At 34.1% G+C, this 24,184-nt stretch overlaps 4 protein-coding genes across 6 annotated transcripts in view; 2 read left to right on the forward strand and 2 right to left on the reverse strand.

Annotated features, from left to right (window-relative positions):
- The first annotated feature begins 372 nt into the window (after positions 1-372).
- Positions 373-2,900, forward strand: LOC126703014 (pentatricopeptide repeat-containing protein At5g50990). Its single transcript, XM_050401903.1, has 2 exons — positions 373-558; positions 745-2,900. Exons 1-2 carry the CDS (start codon positions 450-452, stop codon positions 2,259-2,261), a joined length of 1,626 nt encoding a protein of 541 aa, XP_050257860.1. The 5' UTR covers positions 373-449; the 3' UTR covers positions 2,262-2,900.
- Positions 2,901-3,263: 363 nt separating this feature from the next.
- Positions 3,264-24,184, reverse strand: part of LOC126703015 (uncharacterized) — a 48,438-nt gene continuing 27,517 nt past the window's right edge. The window contains exons 1-6 of one of the 3 annotated variants that reach the window (XM_050401905.1): positions 11,625-11,961; positions 7,207-7,465; positions 4,383-4,419; positions 4,175-4,280; positions 3,819-3,929; positions 3,264-3,657 (exon numbers count right to left, since the gene is read on the reverse strand). In XM_050401905.1, coding sequence (XP_050257862.1) covers positions 3,541-3,657; positions 3,819-3,929; positions 4,175-4,280; positions 4,383-4,419; positions 7,207-7,465; positions 11,625-11,795 — 801 coding nt within the window. In that variant the 5' untranslated portion in view covers positions 11,796-11,961 and the 3' untranslated portion in view covers positions 3,264-3,540. Of the gene's footprint in view, positions 3,658-3,818; positions 3,930-4,174; positions 4,281-4,382; positions 4,420-7,206; positions 7,466-11,624; positions 11,962-24,184 lie in introns of those variants that run through there. The other 2 variants (XM_050401906.1, XM_050401907.1) reach the window with 2 other exon arrangements.
- Positions 18,011-19,185, forward strand: LOC126703019 (uncharacterized). The gene is made up of 3 exons (XM_050401910.1): positions 18,011-18,588; positions 18,676-18,793; positions 18,965-19,185. Exons 1-3 carry the CDS (start codon positions 18,498-18,500, stop codon positions 18,987-18,989), a joined length of 234 nt encoding a protein of 77 aa, XP_050257867.1. The 5' UTR covers positions 18,011-18,497; the 3' UTR covers positions 18,990-19,185.
- LOC126703016 (dihydroneopterin aldolase 2-like) lies at positions 20,736-23,617 on the reverse strand. Its single transcript, XM_050401908.1, has 3 exons — positions 23,415-23,617; positions 21,429-21,633; positions 20,736-21,041 (listed from the first exon to the last, which is right to left on the reverse strand). The coding sequence occupies exons 2-3, from the start codon at positions 21,623-21,625 to the stop codon at positions 20,837-20,839; spliced, it is 402 nt and encodes a 133-aa protein (XP_050257865.1). The 5' UTR covers positions 21,626-21,633; positions 23,415-23,617; the 3' UTR covers positions 20,736-20,836.

Raw genomic sequence — 24,184 nt, forward strand, 5'->3', positions numbered from 1 at the left:
ACTAAAAAAAAAGAAAAAGAAATGGTACCTTAAACTTACTTTTGGCATAATTTATTTCTTGATGTGTGTGATTGAGCACAAGAAGACCACATTGGATCCAAAATCAAACATATCATATGCATATACTTGATTATCTTTCAAAAAATTTCACAATATTTTCACAACAAATTATAGATAGTTAGTTGTTATTAGTTTAAATTTGAACCTAACATTAAAATTAATTTTTTGTCTCAATAATAACAACCTGCCACTTAGAATTTATTATAAAAATATTGTTGCGATCTCGTTTCTCAAAAGGAAATATTGTGTATGACATTTGGGATACGGGCCAAAGCAGGTGGAGAAGAAGGAGACATATGGGCCGAGAAGTAAATGTCGAGCCCAGTACTAGAAAGAAGTAGTGAGTAATGAGGATCTCTTCTCACTTCTCAGTAATGGAAAAGGAATGAATGATGGCGATTGTGATGATGCAGAGAGCAAAGAGGCTCACTTGTTGTCCAATCACCTTCACCTTCAGCTGGAATTCTCTCTGTTTCCATTCTGCTGCTAACATCGAAGGTTAGGTGCCTCTCCTCTCCTCTTCACTACTCTTTGCTCTCTTTCTCCTTCCACTGTACTTTTTATTTTTGGCTTTTATATTACATACAATACAAGAGGAGAGAATGTAAAACTCTGTTGCTACTTGCTATTGTAGCTTTGAATTTGCATATTGATTTATCTACCTCTGTCCATTCTTTCATTCAGACCATCAAACACTCTACCGTGTTCTTGAAGCCTGCAAACACTCCTTCAATTCCGGAACCGCAACTCAAACCCATGCAAGAATAATCAAATTTGGCTATGGAGCCTATCCTTCTCTTGTAGCTATATTAATATCAACTTATGCTCACTGTCATCGCCTCAATCTCGCTCGTCGACTTATTCATCAGGTTTTTTCTTGGGATTTTGATTTGGTCTCTGTCAATATAATTATTGAAAGTCTTATGAGGATTGGAGAATGTAATTTTGCAAAGAAGGTGTTTGATAAAATGCCCACAAGGGATACAGTAACATGGAACTCGGTCATTGGGGGTTATGTTAAGAATGCACGGTTTGAGGAGGCTTTGGCATTCTTCAGGGAGATGCTGAGCTCAAATGTTGAACTGGATGCGTTTACATTTGCTTCTATACTAACTGGGTGTGCAAGGCTTGGAGCTCTTAATCATGCTCATTGGGTACATGATCAAATGATTCAGAAAAAAATTGAACTCAATTTTATTCTGAGTTCTTCACTGGTAGACATGTACTCCAAGTGTGGTGCAATCCAAACTGCTAAACAAGTTTTTGAGAGTGTGAGGCGTGATGATGTGTCTGTTTGGAATGCAATGATCCATGGCCTAGCAATTCATGGTCTTGGTTTGGATGCAATTGCGATATTCTCAAAGATGGAGGATGAACACGTTTTACCTGATTCAATAACTTTCATTGGAATTTTAACGGCATGTAGCCACTGTGGTTTGGTTGAACATGGTCGCAAACACTTTGATTTAATGACAAGTTGTTACTCGATTCAGCCACAACTTCAGCATTATGGAGCTATGGTTGATCTCTTAGGTCGAGTGGGGCTTTTGGAAGAGGCTCATGCCATAATTGACTCAATGCCAATGGAGCCAGATATTGTTATATGGAGGGCACTTCTTAGCGCTTGTAGAACTTACGGGAAGCCAGAATTAGGTGAGGTTGCAATTGCAAATATATCCCGTCTCAGGAGTGGAGACTATGTGTTGCTCTCTAATATCTATTGCTCTGTAAAGAGATGGGATAGTGCTGAGAGAGTGAGAGAAATGATGAAAAAGACAGGAATTCGTAAAAATCGTGGAAAGAGTTGGGTGGAGTTCAAGGGTGTCATTCACCGATTCAAGGCAGGTGATCGGTCACACCCTGAAACAGAAGCAATATATAAAGTGTTGGAAGGGTTGATCCAACGGATCAAGTTGGAGGGATTTACCCCTGTGACAGGGTTGGTTTTGATGGATGTCTCTGAAGAGGAAAGGGAGGAAAATTTGAATTGTCATAGTGAAAAGTTGGCATTGGCCTATGGGCTCCTGAAAACTAGTCCTGGAACAGATATTAGGGTTTCGAAAAACCTGCGAATTTGTCATGACTGTCATTGTTGGATAAAACTGGTTTCTAGAGTATTATGCAGAGTGATAATTGTGAGAGATCGAATCCGTTTTCACCGGTTTGAAGATGGTTTGTGTTCTTGTGGAGATTACTGGTAGTCAATCCCCAAAGGCAAATAGATATGTCCTTTTCGGTACATTCATAAGGTTAGAGTGCATAACCAACAGTTGCAATTCGGCTGATTGGCTGATTGACTCTTGTTGCTAGTTGAAGAAAAGATTGAAGACTGTTTTATCAGCAACTTTAGTTGTCTGTCAAAGTTATGTGTCATTCAAAGAATTGATGACAACTTGTTTGTTGGCAGCAGATGAAAATTTGGTCAACATCATTTGAATCACTTGATACAGCCATCAGGTTTTGGTGATATAGACTAAAGTTAGAGTTAGACGCTTAAGCAGAATGAAGAACATCTGATCTCTTAAGCCTAATCAAATAGTTGAGAGTGCTCTAGTTGAAATGGCAATGCTAACAGATTTAGGTGAAGCCTCACAAGAGTATACTTGTTACTAAAGAGTCCATGAGGTATGTTAATAGTTGCGAGTTGCTCAAATTTTTATTAATTTTTCTTTTTTGTACTTGCAATTGTCATAGTCATTGGTACGATGTTGTGTAATTTTTATCTTTTTGTTGCTACATCGTCGTAGTGTGTTCTTCTAATTTCTTATGGCAATAATTTGTAAATTTCTATGACACCAATTGGTCAGTGCTATGAGATTTGATTATTGAATTTCTCCATCTCTTTTTGAATTTTACATGCTATTGGATACTTGTTTGTTGAATATATATATATAGTGTGAATCCAACCCACAAACCCGACGAAACCGACCCAACTCTACTCCTTGGGTTGGTTTTTGTGAGTTGGATTGTAATTTTATTTTAAGCCTTGGTTCAGGTCAGGTTCGGGGTGATATTTTTAACTCATTTACCCAACCTAACCCACCATATATATTAGTTTATTTTATTACCCTTATTTTAATTTTTAATTTGATTTATTTTGGTATTTGAAAATTAGTTTTGATGAATGTGGTAATTTGGAACATAATTTAGGCACATTACGTGAATTATAATAATTAATTTATAAAAAAAAAGGGCTTAAATAGTTTTATGGAAGTCCAAATTTTTATAAGAAATGAAACATGCAAGCACAAATGCACAAATCACCAGCCTTACCCGACCTATGTGGGTTGGGAATTTCTCAACCCAACAAGTTGAAAAAATCCTCCAACTTGACCCATGCACAGTCTTATATATCCTCATACAAATAGACATAAGTGAAAAGGTACATCAATAATGCACTGGACCAAAGATATGCTAAGAAAGAAGAGCAATTTATCCATTTTATGTTTCTTCTGTTTTTCTCCCAGCTCAGTTGTTTAATTAGCTGTCCTGGGTTGGTACTAATGGCAGTTGGCCTCCGTATATCTCTGGGAGCTGGCTCTCATCAATCTCTTCGAGCAGAGTTGATTTTAAACTTTTGTTCTCTACAAATAATATCTGCACAGTATTGGAAGATAAAGAGTTAATCAACCATCATGAGATACATCTGTAAAAGCCCAAGTATTTGTCTGTGAAGTGTGAATGCTCGGATATGTAATGCAGTCTAACAGCATGTATGAAGTTTTCCACTCAATGAAGGTACGAAATCAAAATCTGACCTTCTTCTTGGTATTTTTGTCGATAAAGGGGTATACAATTTTCCATACTGTCATAAATATGTAAGGCGCATGGATGATAAAAACCTTCCCTAATCTTTCTGGGTAGAAGTCCTGCCATTACCATAAAGTTAGGAACAGTCTATCATGGGCCATTTGAATGTAATCATGTATTTTTCATTGCGATGACTTATATGCTTATATATGCTCACTATGTTTGCAGTCCTAATAATTAACAGAAGTTGTATTTAGCTGTCAAAGATTGAGTTTCTCAGCTTCTCTCAATGGGTACTAGATCTTTTATCTGGGGAGTTTGCAAGTTATCATCGTGCTAGAACACAAATGAAATATAATGTAACCTGCAAAATCGATAGAGCTCCAAGGTATGCACGGATGTCACTATTTGAATATCCCCATCCTTCAAGATCGGCAATGAAAACAAATTTCTCTTGTCCTGGGGGCATCCTGATACATCAAGGTTAACCATTTACAGTCTACAATTACAACAGTGTACTATTGAGTTTCCAATCCAGCTTCACTGTGAATCATGGAGAGGGACAGAGATACCTTGAACACAATTTGTCGAGACCATAGACTACAAAACCTGTACAACAAAAGAGTGCCTTCTATAAGCTAAAAGACTTCAACTTCAACAATACTAGAGTAAAACCAAGTTTTCTGCCTCTTCCCTCTAGTGGAAGGTTTTATAAGCTCAATTATACATGTAGACTAGAATAAAGGAGGTGATTAATCAAGACATATTTTGATTTGACTTTTTGTTTTAATCCACTTGGATAATCCATCCACCATTTTTGCTGTAAACTGAAACTGCTAGTAAAGTTCTTTCATTCTGTTATAACTATTACTTTGAATTTTTACATTTCATAGAGAAATTGAATGAATAAATTATTAAGGAATGGAAACAAATGAAATGTATTTAAATAATGGAAAGGAAAAGAAAAGAGAGGAATGTAATAGAATTAAGGTATCTTGTTTGGACGTTTTAAAGAGTAATTCTAGAAATACAAAATTTTTTACAAATTTTTTAATATTATAAATTGCTGATATGGTGTGTGGTTATTGGTAAATTAAAAAGTGATGTTAATGATGGACCTAGATAAAAACTGTGAAGAAGTTGGCTATAACAACATTATGTAAAAATGTTGTAAAATAATTTGTGACTGTAACATTACTTCATTTTAAGGGCACGTTTGGTAGACTGTAATTATGATTACATACGAATAGGAACAGGAATAGGTATTACAAAGAATACAAGATGATATAATGTAATATTTATTACTATTCATTTGTTTGGTGACAACATAAGAATAGAACCCTAAAGACAATGGAATAAAAGCATTTAATTTTTTTTTATTTTATTTTTAAGAAACAAGCATTTTAAAAATTAAATTGTCTAAATTGTAACATTAGAATAAAACTTAAGATATATTTTAGAAAATATCTTATTCATATAATTATATTTCCAAATATATATATATATATATATATTAATTTAAAAGAGAGATTAGTTATTTTTTTATGATTTTTTATTTTCATTTTTGTTATGTGCATATAGAAAGGTTTTTTTTTTTTTTTTTGGAAATATATTAATTTTAGAAATTAAAGCACTTACTAGATAATATTTTTTTGTTGTTGTTAGCACTTACTAGATAATAGCTGCTATAGTCATCTTAGAGAGAAATAATTATTCTATTTTAAAGAATAGTTATTCATAAGGAATGACGATTTCTTATAATAAAAACATAACCAAATTATTGAATAGGTAAATCATAGGAATAAAAATTATATTATAGTATTTATTACAATTTACCAAATATACCCTAAAGGCACGTTTAGTAGATTGTAATGGTGATTAACTAATAATAGGAATATGTATTATAAAGAATGTAAGATACTGTAATGTAATACTTATTACTATTCATTTGTTTGGTGACAATACAATAATAGAACTCTAAAGACAATAGAATAAAGGTATTTTAAAAATCAAATTGTCAAAATAGTAACATTAGAATAAAACTTAAGATATATTTTAGGAAATATCTTACTTATATAATTATATTTTCTAAAAAATAATATATATTTTTAGGATAAAGTTTAGTTACAAAATTGATTGTAATTTAAGGCTACAACTTTACTCAATAAAATAAATATTATTACACATTTTGAAAATTTAATCATTTGAATTGTATGTTCTTACGCTCTTAATACACGTGTCAAATTTTATATCAATCAAATATTATTTACTATATGATCTATAAGTTTATATTTTATGCATAATTTTAAACTACAAAAATTTGCAATTTAAACAATTTATTGATGACAAAGCAATTGATCTTTAATTTTCTAGAAATTTTACAAGCATGAAGGATATAAGAAAATGCAATCTAATAGTGGATTAGTCAAAATTCATCACCAATAAAAAAATATTGAGTAAGGTTATAACCTTATATTACCATCAATTTTGTAGCCAAATTTTGTCCATTTTTTATGGTCTTTTTAATTTTTTTTTTTTTGTAATTGTTTGTATATATGGAAAATTTGTTTATTTGAAAATATATTAATTTTAGAAATTAATGCACCTACTAAGGAATAGATATTACATCTATTTATTATACCCTAAATAAATCTTTTTTAGGAGTGATATTAGAAAGAATGGAGTGGAATCATCTATAACAAAAGTATTATTATACTCGCATTTTAAAATAAAATGTTGAATTTATACGGGTGTTTTAGGAATTTTAGTGAAAATGTCACTAAATCTAATGCATTCCCTCTCATTTAAGCTTCTAAAAAAGAAAATAGATTTTTCATTCTTTACATTAAAACTCTAAACAAGGAAATAGAAAGAATATCTAAAATTATTCTTTTCATTCTATTCATTTTTTTTCTTCTATTTCTTCCACCAAAAGGAAGTGTTAAGCTCCAAAGAAATTTTAACCTTTGTATGAATATTTAAGAGTATTCACAATAAGACTTATAAAAGTTAAAAAGTCAAATTTTAGCATCCCATTCCACAAGAAACACCTTACAACAAAGATGCTCTTTCTATAAATTTTGGCATATGAGCTACAATAGACTGCCATTAGTAGTCTACTGTAGCTCAAATCTTATAACAAAAAATATTATTATATTTCTTAGATAAGTGGTGTTGCTTATAATGTTTGTAGATGTAGTTTTTTATTATTATTTTAATAAGTTGTTTATATTATTTTAAATGAAGTGGTAAAAAAATAGAACTTTTGATATAAGATGTATTGTAAAATAAAGTGTTAAAATTGATAAAGTGACTTTTTGGGATGCAAAATGCTAAAATTTTTGAGAGCTTTGATGGGAATGCTCTAATGCTCTAACGAGAGGGAAAATAACATACGCTTGAATTCTTCTATTCCCCCTTGGGTTTGAAAATGTCTAGCACCAAGGACCACTGCTATGGGTCTTCCTGTCTTGTCAAATCCTTGAATAAACATCTTGTTTTGTGCAATTTCATGTGGAAGCTCTGATGCAGAAATTGAACCATTTGGAACAAAGGTTTGCCTCCATTTCAAGTACTTGAGGAATAAGGCAGAAGCCTTCTCCACATTCAAATCACGAGCACGAAGGAATCTTCTAATCATCAGATCATCTACTACCTGCTTGTTAAAACACCACATATCAAAATATCAGCAGTGGAAATGAAATTTAGGTGTCGCCATGTCTTCCACACTAAAACTAGTTGATCAATATATTTATGAATATGCCTGAAAAAAAGATTAGTGCAGGCAACTGATCTGTGAAAATAATATGGGTCACGAACGATTGTATTTCTAAACAAGGCAAACTTAATGTAAATGGTATTTTAAGCGTTTGAAAAATAGTGAATTTAATTACTTAATTATAATTTTAACACTCCCTTTAATATCCGGAGCCTAACACGTAAGATTTTTATTATTTGAAATGTGAGATAGAGTAAAGACAAAAATTGATCTCATGATAATTCATTTGTAACATTTATGATGGCTGAGGAGGAAGATTTCATCTCAAAAATTCTTGAAGGTGATGCACTAGAGTCCATTTGCCGTTTGGGAACAGGTTATTTAGCTGAAACTAAAGACTTTTTTTTTTAAAGAAAGTATCGTAGATAAAACTAATAGCTAGCTGAAATAGTACAGAAAGACCCATAAATAGTACCAAAAAAGTGTAGTGGGACCTATGAATAGTACCAAAAATAAGCTCAAAAGTAAAATAAGTTGACTTTTTCAGCTATCCCAAATGCAACACTTTGTTTGGGAGAGATGAAAGTTTCAGCTTATTTTAGTTTTTAGCTTCATTTTGGTACTATTCATAGGTTCCGTTGTACTTTTTAGCATAGTTTAAAAACCGGCCGGACTAGCCGGTCTGACTGGTTCAACCAGGAACCGCCACTAATCCGGTCCAGTTATGACTAAAAACCGAAAAACCAGAAATAATTAAGAATCGATCAGTTCAACCGTAAAACCGGGAAGCAGTTTGGTTGAACCGGTTATTGACCGATTGTGTGAAAACTAAAACTACACATTTTTTTCAAAAAGCTGCATCCTTCCCCCCCCCCCCCCCCCCCTCTTCAAATCCAGATTAAAATCCATAAGAATGATGATCCAAAACTGTGGGAAGGAAGAAAAACTCAATAAAAACAGAAAGGTAAATAAATAAAAATTAAAATGTGATTTTTGATTTTTTTAAGGTAATTATGAATTACCTTGGCAGCATTAATTTTATGAAATTTTTTATTTTGCAGCAAAAATACCTTGAGACCGAGAGAGGAAGAGTGTGAGACTATAATGTAAGAGACTTCAAAGTTGAAATAAAAGAGAAGAATGGCTTTAGCTTTTGGATGGGACAAGTTTGAAAGGAGAAATGGAAGTTTGAAAGAATGGGTAGGTGAAGTATTAATGAAAAGAAAGGACAGGTGGATCACATTTATTGTTTTTGTTTATTTCTATGTCTTGTATGACTCACACCTCCTAGAGTTACATTACAAGTTCTTAAAAGGAGCAAACTTTTACAAGACAACTCAACAAAGGTAAGGGAAGGGTAAAAAAAGAAAAAAAAAAAAAGGCCATGTCATGTCAACACTTAGTGTGTGTGTATATATATATATATATAAGTATTAAGTAGTATATAATAATAATAATAATAATAATAATAGATATATTATATATTGTCAATTTGATTCTTCACCGTTATAAAATTTTATATATGGGTTGTGGGTTTTGTTATTTTTATTTCCTAAATTTAATACACGAAAATTAAACTTACATTATTTTTTAAATTATATATATATATATATATATGTTTAACTTGAAAATTCTTAGTTAAAAAACTTAATATATATATATATATTTTAATTTTTATTATTTTAAAATTATTTATTATGTCATCGGTTCGACCAGAAAACCGGTAACCAATCCCTTTTCGGTTCTCTCACCGTACCTGTTTTTATTTATTTATTTATTTATTTTTTATATATAAGATAGAAATTCTATTTTAGTATAATCTATGTGTATATGTGTGTGAAGCTCCCTCCTGGAGACTTGAACCCCAACCCTTACCCCTCACACCCCACAAACACTTATACTTGTGGAATGACCGTAGCACCAAGGGTGTGCGGTGGTACCTTACCGGTTTTTAAAACTTTGCTTTTTAGTACTATTTATGAGTTTTATTGTACTATTTAACTAGCTTTTAACTTCTTATTTTTTACACTTTTAGCAAAAGTTTCTGTTCTCAAATGGATCTTTAATGTGCTTTGTTGCTCCACTTCGGTGCCACATTAGTGATCTATTGCCTCACTTAGGGTTCGTTTGGTTGGAGAGGTGGAAAAGCGGGAGGATGGAAAAGTAGGAGGATAGATAATATTTTATTTTTCTCTCCTTTTTGTTTGGTTGGGAGTGAAAAAGTGGAGGGATGGAAAAAATAAGTTTGAATAAATTTACTCATATACCCTTGTTAAAGAACGATGCTCAATTAAAACAAAAAAGTGATAAATAACTACAAAAAAACAGTAATCATCCAAATTTAATTAAAAATAAATAAAAATCATGTCTCAAAATAAAAATCACATCTTCTATAAAAAAAAAAAAACAACTATCACACCCAGGCCCTAGAAAATCAAAAGAAAAAAAAAAGAATAGAAAAAAAAGGGAAGAGGCAAGTTACTGCCCAAAAGAAGAAGAAAAAAAGAAAAGAGGGGGGGGGGGGACCCCCAATCCTAGGCCTAGAAAATCAAAAGAATAACAAAGAAAAAAAAAAGAAAAGAGGCAATGTTGCCCAAAAAAAGAAAGTCAACGTTAGTTACTGCCTAGGGATGACAATTTTTCCCCACCTCTCCCCACTTCGTCCCACGCGGGTTTTCCCCGCCCCATAAAGGTGGTGGGGCGAGGATGGGGTAAGATTTTAGCCCCGCACCACGGGATGGGGTGGGTATGGGTTTAGACTTTTTAGACCCACCCCGCCCCGCCCCTCCCCGTCCCCATCCTTGCCCCACCTTGCCTCGCATTGCTAAGGGTTATAATTGTAATTTTTTCATACCCTAAAACCCTACTATTTAAACAACCATATCAATATTAGCTTATTTTATTCTACCCAAAGTGGTTCTCTGCCTTTATTTTGTTATGTGTTATATTATGAGATTTTTATTTTTATTTTTTATGATTGTATTGTTAAACACTTGGATATATTATTCAATTTTTTTTAAAAAATTGATTTGATTTGATGGGATGAATTTAGTTGTAATTTCAAATATATTTTTATTAATGAAATAGGTTTTATTAAAAAAATTGTACTAGTTATAGAACAAATTAACAAAAAGTGGAGTTTTACAGAGTGGGGCGAGGCTTCGTGGGGCCCCAAGGGGTGGGGATGGGGTGAGAAAGTTTTTCCCGTCATGCAGGGCAGGGCGGGGATGGGGCAAGACAAAACCATACGGGGCAGGGACGAAGACTCTATCCTTCGGCCCCGCCCCGCCCCATTGCCATCCCTATTACTGCCAACTGAAGAAAATAAATAAATAAATACATAAAAACATGTGTATATGGGCATTTTTGTTAATCAAGAAAAAATTAATCTCCACTCAGTTTTCTCTCTATTTTGGGGAGAAAACACTTGGGCCCCTCGCTATTTATTTTTCTTCCCCCTATATACCCAACCAAATACACTCCAAAAGAGTTTTCTTTTCTATTCTCTCCAAAGTTTTCTTTCCACCTTATTTCACCTCTAAACAAACACATCCTTATGGAGAAGTAGTTTTGCTTCCTTTTATTTATTAAAGGTCTCACATGTGTTGAGATTGGCTTTTAATTAACTCAACTGATTAAATCTCTTGTTATAAAAAAAAATTTTGGTATTTTGATATAATGATAAAAAGGATATTATAGGTTGAAATTATCTCCCTTAAAAAAAAATTATATTATGGAAAATGCTAAAGCCAACGTAGCAATAGCATCACTCGTTATGTTATACGTACGGCTGGCCTGGCCCGGCCATGCAGTCGCTGGAGAGCAATTAGCAGAGTGGCTGATGTTCTAGCTGATCCATCATCGATCCAAGCCATTGTGTTGAGAATATATAATCAATATTGGTACGTATAGCAGTTTTAATTATGGACAGCGCCTAGGACTAGGAGTATTATCCTTGTTATTGCATTTTGAGAGTACTAAATCTTCTTACCAATAAGTTGAAATATGAATTTTGCATGAATATAAAACTGTAAAAACAAAACACATGCAAAATTAAAGAAACGACATAGCTAGGAATTAAAGAAGATTATGGCACCTTGGAGGAGGGATCCTGGGTTTCCACAAAGGATCTCATAAGTCGAATTCTGGTCAGCTCAATCTCATTATTGCTTTTCAAGCCGTTGCCTTCATCATGATATCTTCCTCCTGCTTCTTCTAATTCTGTGCTTTCTTGAGACTCACTTTTGTTGGAGTTCATCATCATCATGTACTTCAACTTCCTGCCTTCTCTCTTCTTCGTTCTTTATTCTCTGATTTCTCACTACACTTGCTCTCTCTCAACACATTCTGAGATTGATGACTAACAACAAACAGCTTTAAAATGAGAGGCAATTAAGCTGAACAGTAGTAATGGGGTTCTAGTGCTACATAAACAGTTAAGCTGCCAATACCAAAACTATAATGAATCAAAAAGTACGGATTTTTATCAATTATTGGCGATAAGATAAGCTGGTCCCGGTGAGGTGGCCCTTTCTTTGACCTGATAAAGTGTGTAAAAATATGTGTAATATTGTTTAAACATTGAAAATTGTTATTTAAACTGCAATACCAAACGCCCTCTTAATATCCTAGCCTAGAGAAAAATACCCAACCTGAATATGGTTTTTTTTTTTTTTTTTTGACTTAAGAGTATAAAAAATAAATAAATAAAGGTCAATTAAAAGCTAATTGATATCTTAATTTAATGATAAATAGTTATCATTAGGAGCGAACGCCGGTGAAAACTCTCTTAAAAACACTGTACAAATTTTTATAGTTTCTTCTTAAGGTAAAGTGCTTTATGTTGCGGTTACTTTCCTTGGTACAATGTCGCTGAAGAAACATACCACAGGGGCAACGAATTCAGATCCTCTAAATTTCTTAGGGTACTCTATCAAATAGATTTTCTTAAATCTTAATTATTATTTAATAATTTAATGGTCTAAATTCTACCATGTTAGCATTCCACAAACAATAATCTTAATTATTTTGTTTGTAACATTATTTTATTATTTTAAAAATATTATTAGTAAAATACTTACATGGCAGAATCTTGACCATTAAATCATTAAAGAGTGATTAAGATTTAAGAAAATCTACTAATAGAGTATTCTAGAAAACCTAGAGGAATATTTGAATCCGCAACTACCTAATGATAATGCAAACCCAATTTTCCCAAAAAAAAAAATGCAAACCCAACTACCTACATTTAATGTTCGACCAGCTATGCACACCTATCTACATTTAATGAGCACTTATTGGTATTCAACTAGCTATGCACGACCTATCAAAAAAAAAAAAAAAAAAACTAGCTATGCACGCAAATAATAGCTGGCAATATATCTATCATATACCGTTACGTTCTACCATCCATGGCTCTAATACGCCTGCTAGTGCTAGGGCATAGGAACCGACATATAATACAAGTACTTTATAAGAAAGAATTTAATGAAAATAATAATTGCACCACTTTTACTGTTCCCTTTATGATTTATGAATGAATTGATATATCCTTTAGTTTGATAAATATACCAAGTAGACCTCATAATATAGTAAATGACATATTTACACCTCTATAGTAATCTCAAACACTTACATAAAAGATGTTTTAATAAAAGAAGTTTCTCAACTATTGCTAGAATCCCCTTTATTTAGAATTAAAGAAAGTACTAATTGTGGTAATTTCCTGAATGAATATAGAGATAATCCACTAAATCTAACCAATAGAGTCAATTACAAATCCCTAACAAATTTTCCCCTGACAGAAACAGTTATTAACAATAATGAAAGAATTGATGAAGTAACATTATTTGACACATCCTGGCAAAAATAGATATATAAATATATATATACTCCTTCCGTCTCACTTTTTTTGTCTTCTATTCCATTTTGAGATATCTCAAAATATTGTCCTGTTTCTAAAAATAAAAGTCATTAATTTACTAATGTTCCTATTATACCCCTATTAATTTACTAATTCAATTTTTTGATAAATTATTTTAAGGGTAGTTTGGAAACTTATACATTTTTAAAAGGTAGACAAGACAATAAATGATGTTCCCTTAAAAGTTTGACTTTTCAAACAAAACAAAAAAATGGGACAGAGGGAGTATATAATAGACAGAACCGTGACAAATTTTATCCCTTTAAGTCTTTACAACATTGATAGACTTTACCATGACTCTTATACTATTACCCAGCAGAATTATAGCAGTATTGAGAAAGATATTTTATATGAAAAAAAATATTACTTTAGATTTCAAAAGTGATTTTCTTAAAAACCTTTTTAAAGGAATTTTACAAGAAGTCTTCAAAAAGAATTATGAAGAGATAGTACAAAAAGATGTTAATTTTCAAAATGATGACATAGCAACTAATCCTTTTATCGAAAGTCAATTGCAGACTAATATGGATAAAAGACCTTCCAGGGTAGACTGGAAAAGAAAGGGCAAAGCACCAGTGGTGCAACCTAATGAAATCCGAAAGGCTTCAGTGAAGATTTTGGATAAGCATGAAGGCATCTGAATTGAGACAATATCCCTTTAGGATACGTTGCTGGCAAAAGCAATGTATTCATGTGGTCAAAAAAGTGAAATATTGCAAAAAGTGCTTTGTACTGATCTCACTTTTCAGAATGGAGAATTTACAGACCTTCATTTTCATATTAAATCCATAAAGCTATAAACAGCACCCATGACAAATGGATGTATCAATTTAAAGTTTTAGTTTCTGCAGCATTTATTAGAACAGAAGACATGACAGATGATATATAGCTATCCCACCAAGCCACATGGTATGAAAGTTTTGGAGAAACAGAAAGGATTTATGACAAATGCCATCCCTACTCGGGATTACTTATCAATATCGAGAGAGAGGATCTAGTGATCTGTGATCCTTCATGGTTATCTGAAATGCTAGGCGCAGGGTTTATTAGCAAATTAATCCTAACTTCTGGAATTCAGATTAGTTTATTTCCTAAAGTCATCCAAGAAGCAGCTGCACAAATTGGAGGACTTAATTATATGAAGCCTACTATTTGGAGCACTCTCCTAGCTTAGGACACTAGCTATTATATGAAAGCTCGGCCAGCACACATTCTGGTCCTCGTTAGTGATTATGGGTGTAGCCCTAACTACAACTGGTATACAGGAGATACTTATTTATCACTTGATGATCCACATACTCTGGCACAAGAATGATCTAATTTCATGAGTAACAAGATTGATGAAGTACAAAAAGAATTAGACAAAGACTTCCACTTATATGGCTATACCAGTAGGATAGCCGTATATGGACCAAGACCTTCAGCAAGGAGACTTATTGGAAAAAGAAAGATTGCTAAGGATCCCAGAATAATGACAAAGGATCGTGCCCCCACCTATCTTCCTATTTCATACTGTGTTTTATGTGGCAATTATGGAGTACTCCATGAGCATGAGTAGTATAAAGATGACTCTGATCCGTTGGATTATGATAACTATGCGAATATAGACTGACAGACAAGACAGAACGAACGATAGCTCTCTCAGACTGACCTTCCAAAGACAATTATGATAGACCACTGTTTACCAGCACGCATGAATAGCTTCCAGACAGATCCAGACAAGAAGTCACTCCTTGTGATAGACTACGAGACAGTATCCTGACAGATTTCCAAACAGACTACTATTCATTTTTACTGTTTATCAATAGTAATTTCCACAACATTCTACAAGTTTCCACTGACAGATTAACTCAAGTTAACTTTAATTACTCAAGTTACTTTTGAAAATATACCATGGTTTATTTCATCTATGAAAGGAGACGACTCAGAAGATAGAAAAGAGGTCAATAATTTAGGTTGAAGACATAGGTTGAGTTCTTAGACAGAACCTTCTCCCCCTCCAAGATAGACTCTTGTAATCCCTCCTCTCCTCCTCAATCCAACCTTAGACCTCGCAGACATAGACATAGCCTTGTAATCTTTCTTTTTCTAATAAGCCTCCTTGTTGAAGGGCTTGGTCCATATACGGCTATCCTTCTGGTGTAGCCATATAAGTGGAAGTCTTTGTCTAATTCTTTCTGTACTTCATAAATCTTGTTACTCATGAAATTAGACCATTCTTGTGCCATAGCATGTGGATCATCAAGTGATAAATAAGTATCTCCTATATACCAATTGTAGTTAGGGCTACACCCATAAACCTAATCACTTGAATTCTATAGACAAACTCGTTATTTGTATTAAATGTAAAAGATATGGACATCACACTAAAAAATGCGGAAAGAAAGAAAAGGTTAAAAAAGAAAGGACAAAAATGAAACAAGATAAAATAGACATAAAATCAGTGACCATACAAGACATAATGACAAAAGTAAAATTAGAGCATTTGCAGCAGTGGAGCTAAAAAGCTATAATGCTATTTTAGCTCCACCAATATACCAAAAAATGCTTGCAGCAGTGGAGGCAAAGCTAAAATTTTTAGCTGATTTGCTACAGTGCACATCTATAGATAGATGTGCACTGTAGCACACATCTAAAAAAAAAAAATTTTTTTTAATCCAACTCCTATTAAAATAATAAAACTAATTCTATTTTTCTTCATTCTTTTATTCAATCTCCGTGCCATCTCTCAGAGCTCTCATCTCAGAGCTCTCATCTCTCTCACTCATTCTCAGTTCTCTCAAGCTCTCGTCTCTCTCACTCATCAAGCTCTCCATGCCATCGCCGTCCTGTCGCCGTTCCAGCCCAGCCCACGTCGTCGCTGTCCACGCTGTCTGTCAAGCTCTCATCTATCTCATCTCCCAGCCCACGTCGTCGCCGTCCCGTCCCAGCCGTTCCAGCCCACGCCGTCGCCGTCCCACGCCGTCGCCAAACTCATCCTTAACCCTAAAAATATCCGCGATGAGGCCTGTTCGATACGACGCTCGGTGTTTAGGTACCATTCGTTGCCGCCGTCGATGATGGAGTCGCCTGGCTCCATGAAAGAGGAGAGGGCGGCGATGGTTTGATAGACCGGGGAGCCGTGAGGATGATGATGGATCTGGGCGCTGGATTGAGAGGACGACATCGCGAGGAGTGTACTGCTGGTGGATTGAGGATTTGGTTTTTTTTTTTTTTCTTCTCTGTTGTGTACTGTTGGTGGTGGTGGTGGTGGAGGATGTTTGTGCTGTGTGTTTGGGTTTTTTTTTTTTTTCTTCTCTGTTGTGTACTGCTGGTGGTGGTGGACGATGTTTGTGGTGGTGGTGAAGGATGTTTGTGCTGTGTGGTTGGGTTTTTTTTTTTTTTTTTTTTCTTCTCTGTTGTGTACTGCTGGTGGTGGTGGAGGATGTTTGTGTTGTGTGGTGGGGTTTTTTTTTTTTTTTTTTTTTTCTTCTCTGTTGTGTGGTGGTGGTGGTGGTGGAGGATGTTTGTGCTGTGGGGTGGTGGTGTTGGTGGTGATATATTATTTTATTGTAGTAAAAATATTATTATTTTATTGTAGTAGAAATATTATTTTATTATGATGGATATATTATTTTATTGTGTTGAAAGCTAAAATAGATCCACTGCTGTAGGATGTGTGTAGGTAAAATAGATAAAGTAACTTTTGGAGGAGCTAAATTGCTAAAAATTTAGCTCCACTGCTGTGAATGCTCTTAGTAAAACAAGAAATAAAAGAGATTAAGGAGGATAACTCCACAGACATAGATGAACAAAATATTGCAGAAATAGTAAACTTGAGAGATTTTCCTAAACCTTTGACGGATTCTCCAGTAACAGACATAATAATAACAGACCCCCTGATCCTCCTATAGATAAAGATGATACAGATATTAATGATTCAAATAATAATAAAATTGAAATTAACAACAATAGACCGAATTTTCTGAGTTTAATTGACAGAGTTATTTTAAAAGAATGGTATACAAAAATTACTTTAGTAATTAATAAAGAGTTTTCTTTAACAGAAGTTTCCTTAATAGACTCAAGCGCTGATATGAATTGTATACAAGTAAGATTAATACATTTAAAGTATTATGAAAAATCATCTGAAAGATTAACTCAGGCTAATGGAGAAAAGCTAATAATTAATTATAAAATACCTAATGTTCACATATGTAATGACGGAATATGTTTTGAAACCGTTTTTGTTTTAATAAAAAACCTATCTTCTAAAGTTATTTTAAGAAATCCCTTTATGGCTTTGCTTTACCCCTTTTTAATGACAGATGAAGGAATTAAAACTAACGTGCTAGGAAAAGATATACTTTTTAAATTCATTTCACCCCTAATGTCGAAAGAAATTTAACTCAGACCCTAATCCCTTCACTCCAGGGTGGATATGTAACCAACACCAACAAATAATTATTGTCTCCATATGATGGAAACAACACTAGGCAATGGTCTCCTTTTACTTCAAACCCACCCCCCCTCACCCACCACACCCCCCCCCCCCCCCCCCCCCAAAAAAAAAAAAAAAACCATCTCTCTTAATATGAACGAACAGAATTCTATTCAGCAAATCAGAAACAACAAAGACAATCATAACAGAACACCTGGTGACAAAACAAAGACTTAAGCATGAAGCTGCACACTACCATACAAGCTTAACAGCACACCTAACAACTATCAGAAGCAGAGAAAGGACTTTTCCAAGGGCTACATAACATCCTGTTTTGGAATAGAGTTTCTTATATTCCTAAGCATAGGTTAGACAGCCTATTTCTAATATTCTGCATATGACTTGAACTATATGAACTTCAAATCAAATCTTTCCGTTATGAATTCTAGTATTACGATCTATCCAAATGTGCTAAATGACAGCTGCCCAAGCTATCTTACCAATGAGGTTCTGCAGCCCTTTTCCATTTAAGCTCCTTCACTGCCCTATAAAGTTCTTGATCTCACCTCCAAATAGAAAGTTGGGCAACTTTTAATTTTGAATAACTTGGATTTCATTTTCCCTCTATGATGTTTCAGTTGAAGTTAGTGGATAAAAACTCCAAAGAAGCAGAATTTGCTAAAGGTGCCTTGTTCTCAAAGCATGCAGAGATGAAAGGTATTTACAAGAATTGATGCATTAGCAACACTTCTGCTTTCATCCGCTTTTTCTGACCTTTATTTTTATGCCTTCGATGGTTGACAGACTGGCCTGAGGATCACAGCTTCCAGTTCTTCAAGTTAGAAATTGAGAATATATTCTTGATTGATTGGTTTGGCGGTCCAATGCCTCTCACATTGGATCAGTACCTGCATACTAGCTTGTGAGTCTTAGAGCAATGATATCATGTTTGCAATAGCAAATCATATAGAAAAAAAATACTGAAAAATAGTTATAATTTCTGTACCTTCATATAATCCATCAGAATCAATGGAACTTTATTTTATGTTTACTGATGTTTCTTTTCCCAAATATTTGTCTCTGCCATCGACAGGAACTGGTTCACTTCAATTTCTTGAATGCTCATTGAATTGCCAATCTCTCATGTGTTTTTACATTGGATGTCAATGTGAAGTGTGTATAATTAATTCGTTGCAAAGAAGATGGACAGTTGTGATTACTGTATATATATTGTTATAGTTGTACCATCTTATCGTCTGTTGGGAGTAATCAAAGACGATAAATTGTTGGTACAAGCTTTGTATTTACATGTACCCTTATTGTTTATTCCATACAATTCTGAAGATGTACATTTGTAAACGTAAAATCAACATCCGGATTGATTCACAACTTACATTTGTGCTCAACATGTCCAATGTAGCTCAGTGGTAGAGCATTTGACTATGTTCAATGCATCTAAGTGGCATGTCACTGATTCCGTAAGTTATTATTTTTGGTTGTCTTGGCCAACTGCCTCAAAACACATGAATGTAAGTTCCTTTGCCACATGCATCTCCTTTTACTTCCAATTTATATCTCTCAGGCAATCAGAATTATTGTATGGTTCCTTTCAAGTGAATGATATTGATAACTCTCCATACTAGCAGTGTCATCAGTATGCATATGTTTTTGCAAATCAAATTAATAGTTCGTACAATTAAAAGGTGATCATGACAAAAAGAGTGTAGTGGTACTAAACACACTGGGAAAACAGAAGGCAAAAAAAAAAAAAAAAAAAAACAAAAGTAGCCGAAGTCCACACCAAGTGCAAGCTACTCAAAATCAAATAGTCATTGTGTGGTTCATCGTTTACATGGGAATTTTAAGACCATAGAAGTTTTTAAATTGCAATTTATCTCATATTTAGTTAAAAATTAGAGAGTATTGCGCTTGTCAAAAGACAAATAAATAAATAAAAATTAGAGAGAACTGAGTGATTGAAGAGATAAACTCATGCACTTTCGACTGCCTCTCAAGTGCGTTCACGAGCAAGTGTTGGCCATGGTGGAAGCACAAACGACATGGTCACACACAAGTACTCCAGAGTCCAGCCTCCCAATACAAACGTTGCAGGATTTAATTGCTTCTCATTAGTCAAACAAATTATATCCAAATCAAATGGGTGGAATGCTATTAGCATGAAATGCCAGTTACATGACAAATTTCGTGCTGAACGAATGTCATCAGAGATCACTCCAGTTACACTTGTTTCGAATCCACATCACTTACATCAGCATCTTTCAGTTCCCACACCTTCAAACTAGATTCTTACAATATCACAAGCGCCCTACACTTGCACCATTCAACCTATGTAACAACTAACAAGTAACAAGTCCTTCAAACTCATTGTCCCAGTCCATGTCGCCCCATCCTCAGATAAACACATACCCTCTTGAATCTCCAAGGGTTTTTTTCCATAAGAATCACGCACCACAACAAACCCCAAGTGTGTAAACAATAGGGATAACCACAGTGCACTTTTAACATCTTCCATTGACCAGTTTCAGAAGAGAAAACCCTCAGCTTGAGCATCATATGATATCATGATTCTGCAGAACTCTCACCACCTTGTAATGCACAACTACAACACCACTTTCTACTCGGGCTTCTTGCCTCCAATATTTCATGGGAAAAATTATAAACATGTAAACCCTCAACCAAGTCTGAAACACAAAACCAAGCCATTGTATTCTATAAACAAGCATTTATGGCAGTGTCAACAAGGAAGATGAGACTATGACTCTTTGCAATTTTCGGGAGGAAAGGGAAGGATGGGAAACTCTAATTTCTTAGTATCTTGATTGTTTAAATTGGTGAAATGCAGATCAGTCAAAGAACCATTATGGATGTATAGCAACCAATGTATTTGCTTAAAAAACATAGCTGTTCAGCTGGGTGAAAAATGAAAAAAGTACAAATAATAAGTTCAGTTTGATGCATCCACACTTCTGTATCTGAGAATCTCAACGCCCAAGTAGTCAACAGAACCAGGAACTGCAACATGAGGCTTTCCGACTACCACACGAACAGCAGATATCTGGGGGTGCTTTGTGAAAGTGGTAGATGCAATGAGTTGAGCCACTGACTCTAGAAGATTGTGTGCAGGCCCTTCCACAACTTCTTTAACTATTCTGCATTTCATTTCACCAATTCAAACCATCAAATTTGATCATGTATCAAACAGAACATACATAACATTCAGGAAAATAATAATAACAATAAAAGGAGCATACATAACATATGGATAGTTCTCAGAATGAAAAGATTCATCAAAAAGCACAATTATTATCATTGGTATTAAAATGCCTACATTATGTAGGTCTGCATTATTAGATGCCTATTAATCATATACAGCCTCAAGTTATGCCATAAACTTTCACATTTACTGGGAATCATTAAGAAGATGGTTTAAGAATCCATGAAAATTAAGATGAACTTTTGCCCATCAAAGCAAACATTCAAAATGTGAGAATGCATATGATATATCACATTTCAAGGTATTATAAATTTTAGCTTACCGGTAAATATCAGTATAACTAACAGTATCTGACAAGCAATCAGATTTACCAGCTGGCTGAAGGTCCAACCAGGCATCAACATCCACCAAGAACTTCTGACCCAGCTTCCTTTCTTCTGGCTTCACCCCATGATATCCATGGAACTTCAAACCCCTTAATATGAGTTTGTCTCCCTTCACTACTGCAACATTCTCCATTGATACTCCTGATTGTCATTATTTATTAGCCATACACTTCAAAGGGTGGAATGATAATATTAAGCATCAAACTAAAGATGTATGATTCATGAGGACTATATAGATTAGATGCAAAAAGAACAATGTATGATTTCCTATGACAAGTAATAACAATGAATTTGTACAAAATATATATAGTAACACCAGCATTTATGATAAGAATCAAATTCCTCATTCTTATGATGAAATTTGACCTATTGACATTACAGTTCATAGAGGTATTGATTTTCCCAATCTGTTCCAGTTGATGTGTCTCATGGACAAGGTAATATTCAATCTTTAATTACATACTATACTATAAAGACTCAAAAAATCAACAGTACCACAAGTTAATCATGCATCATGGTGTGCCTTCCATAGAATAAAAGTCACAATTCAGCCTGCCCCCAATACAAAATCACTTAATATTCAAAATTTCAAAAAAAAAAAAAAAAAATATTTTATCTATATAATATATATTCCATCAAGTACAGCGGTTTGCTTCTGACCAAACCTGAATTAAACCATTCACTTAGTTCACAGGCAGGACAAGGGACCCTACAAAGACTAGACTAATTTTAGCAATAAAAGTTTCATTCCACCATGGCCAGAAAGGAAGGGACCAGCATAAATAAGTGCATACCTATTTGGTTCAATTGAAGATGCATAATTGAGGTTAGTGTTGTAAATGAGAACCACCAGAGAACAACAAAGATAAACGGCCTTGCAAGTGCAAAGATTCATGTTTTTACCAATGACAGCAACAAGCTACCAATCCCTGGTGATTATTCTTACCTTTCCATCCACAGCATAAAGACAATTCAAACTCTTACAACCAAAGAAAACAGAAACACCACTAATACCATGATTCTGTCAACAACAATCAGTTGCAAAGTAATATTTCATAAATAATTTGAAAATTCAAAACAGAAACCAATGCATATTGGAGCAAACAATGTTGCCACAAACAAGGAACATATAGTACTTTTAGATCACACTAAAACACAACACTCAATAACAAAATGTTCTAACAATCTATAGCCCCCAAGGTTTGAAAAACTCACATTATGAATAAAAAAAAAACCCTTTGTTCTCCACAACCATTTTTTCAAAAGCAGGCGCATCAAACTAAATATGTACCATAAACCAGTCTTTTCTGACACCCATATGAGCAAAAAAGTAAAACCATGAATAACTCATAGAAACTAATACGTTAGTAAAAGAAGTAAACATTTTTGAAAAAACCCATCAATGATTCACAAGAGTACACTTGCTATCACCACCTATGAAGCACGGGTGCGTTTTTGGATTTGGATGCAGGTGCGGGATTTGGCAATTTTTGAAAAAGTAGTGTGTGAGTGCAGCGATTAAAAAATTATTAAAAATATTTTTATTTATATTTTTAATATATTACTAAGCATACCTTTTCACGTTATATAAACATATACCAAATTTAAGAACAGTAGTAGATAATAACTTAAAACATGATGTTCATATTACATTATTACATTACATTACAGCTTATATAAAAAATTATTACATTACAGCTCATATATATTACTTTTTCACAGATTCACAATCACAAATCACAATGAGTAATAACTATTAACTAAATAAAAAATCAAACCTAAGTCACAACATTATTACATTACAACTTGTATAAAAAATTTAAAAAAAAAAAAATCAGATCACACTATCACAGACACATTGAGTAATAGTCAGAGCATGTGAGAGCTATGAAAAACTAAGATTGAAAGCTTGAGATTGATACCTGCGCTTGAGACTTGAGAGTGGGTCGCCGGGTCGGTGAGGATGTGAGTGAGATTGTGTGAGTGTGAGAGTGAGTTGAGAGTGAGATTGTGTGAGAGAGGGGAGACGGAGAGCAGAGGCAGCGAGCCGTGGCGTGGAGCGCAGACATGAGAGACCAGAGAGTGAGAGAGAGCTGAAGATGAGAAGTGAGAAGTGAGAAGTAAGAGAGCTGCGGATTGAAAATGATATAGGTTTTGTTGTTTTTGTCCAAACGGTGCGTTTTGAACTTTTTTTATTATATATATATATATATATATATATATATTTTTTTTTTGGGCCAAATGGTGCGTTTCCCACCTTTTGTTTTTGTTTTTTTTTTTTGAATTTTGGCCGAAATCAGCTGGTTGGGTGCTGGTATCGGTGGCTGCTGCCGATACGGACTGATTCCACCCGCGTCGGTGTGAGTCGTGAAACGAAAAAAAAAAAAAAGTTGGACGTGGCACGGACGCGCAGGCAGCGGCAACCCTCGCGCGTCGCCGCGTCGGATGCGGGTGCGACGGGCGTTTTGCCGTGTCCGTGCATCCCAGTCACCGCTAGAACAAGCAAAAATTACAACTTTGTAACTGAGATTTGCATCAAATGTGACAAAGGCAATTCAATCAAATTCAAAAAGAAAGAAACCATTAAATTATGCAACTTACCACTACAGAATGTTTCCAAAGATTTTAAATTTTCTCATGGAAAAAAAAATACCATGCAATCTCGCAGTACTAAAAAAGTGATCCACAGACC

This window comes from Quercus robur, chromosome 10 (genome assembly GCF_932294415.1).
Source record: "Quercus robur chromosome 10, dhQueRobu3.1, whole genome shotgun sequence".
NCBI classification, from domain to species: Eukaryota; Viridiplantae; Streptophyta; class Magnoliopsida; order Fagales; family Fagaceae; genus Quercus; species Quercus robur.

Coding starts and splice junctions, on each gene's coding strand:
- LOC126703014 (XM_050401903.1), top strand. CDS start 450: ATGATGGCGATTGTGATGATGCAGAGAGCAAAGAGGCTCACTTGTTGT. Junction 559..744: donor TTCTGCTGCTAACATCGAAG/GTTAGGTGCCTC, acceptor TCTTTCATTCAG/ACCATCAAACACTCTACCGT.
- LOC126703019 (XM_050401910.1), top strand. CDS start 18,498: ATGATGTTTCAGTTGAAGTTAGTGGATAAAAACTCCAAAGAAGCAGAA. Junction 18,589..18,675: donor AAAGCATGCAGAGATGAAAG/GTATTTACAAGA, acceptor GATGGTTGACAG/ACTGGCCTGAGGATCACAGC. Junction 18,794..18,964: donor CAGTACCTGCATACTAGCTT/GTGAGTCTTAGA, acceptor TGCCATCGACAG/GAACTGGTTCACTTCAATTT.
- LOC126703016 (XM_050401908.1), bottom strand. CDS start 21,625: ATGGAGAATGTTGCAGTAGTGAAGGGAGACAAACTCATATTAAGGGGT. Junction 21,042..21,428: donor AGTTATACTGATATTTACCG/GTAAGCTAAAAT, acceptor AATGAAATGCAG/AATAGTTAAAGAAGTTGTGG.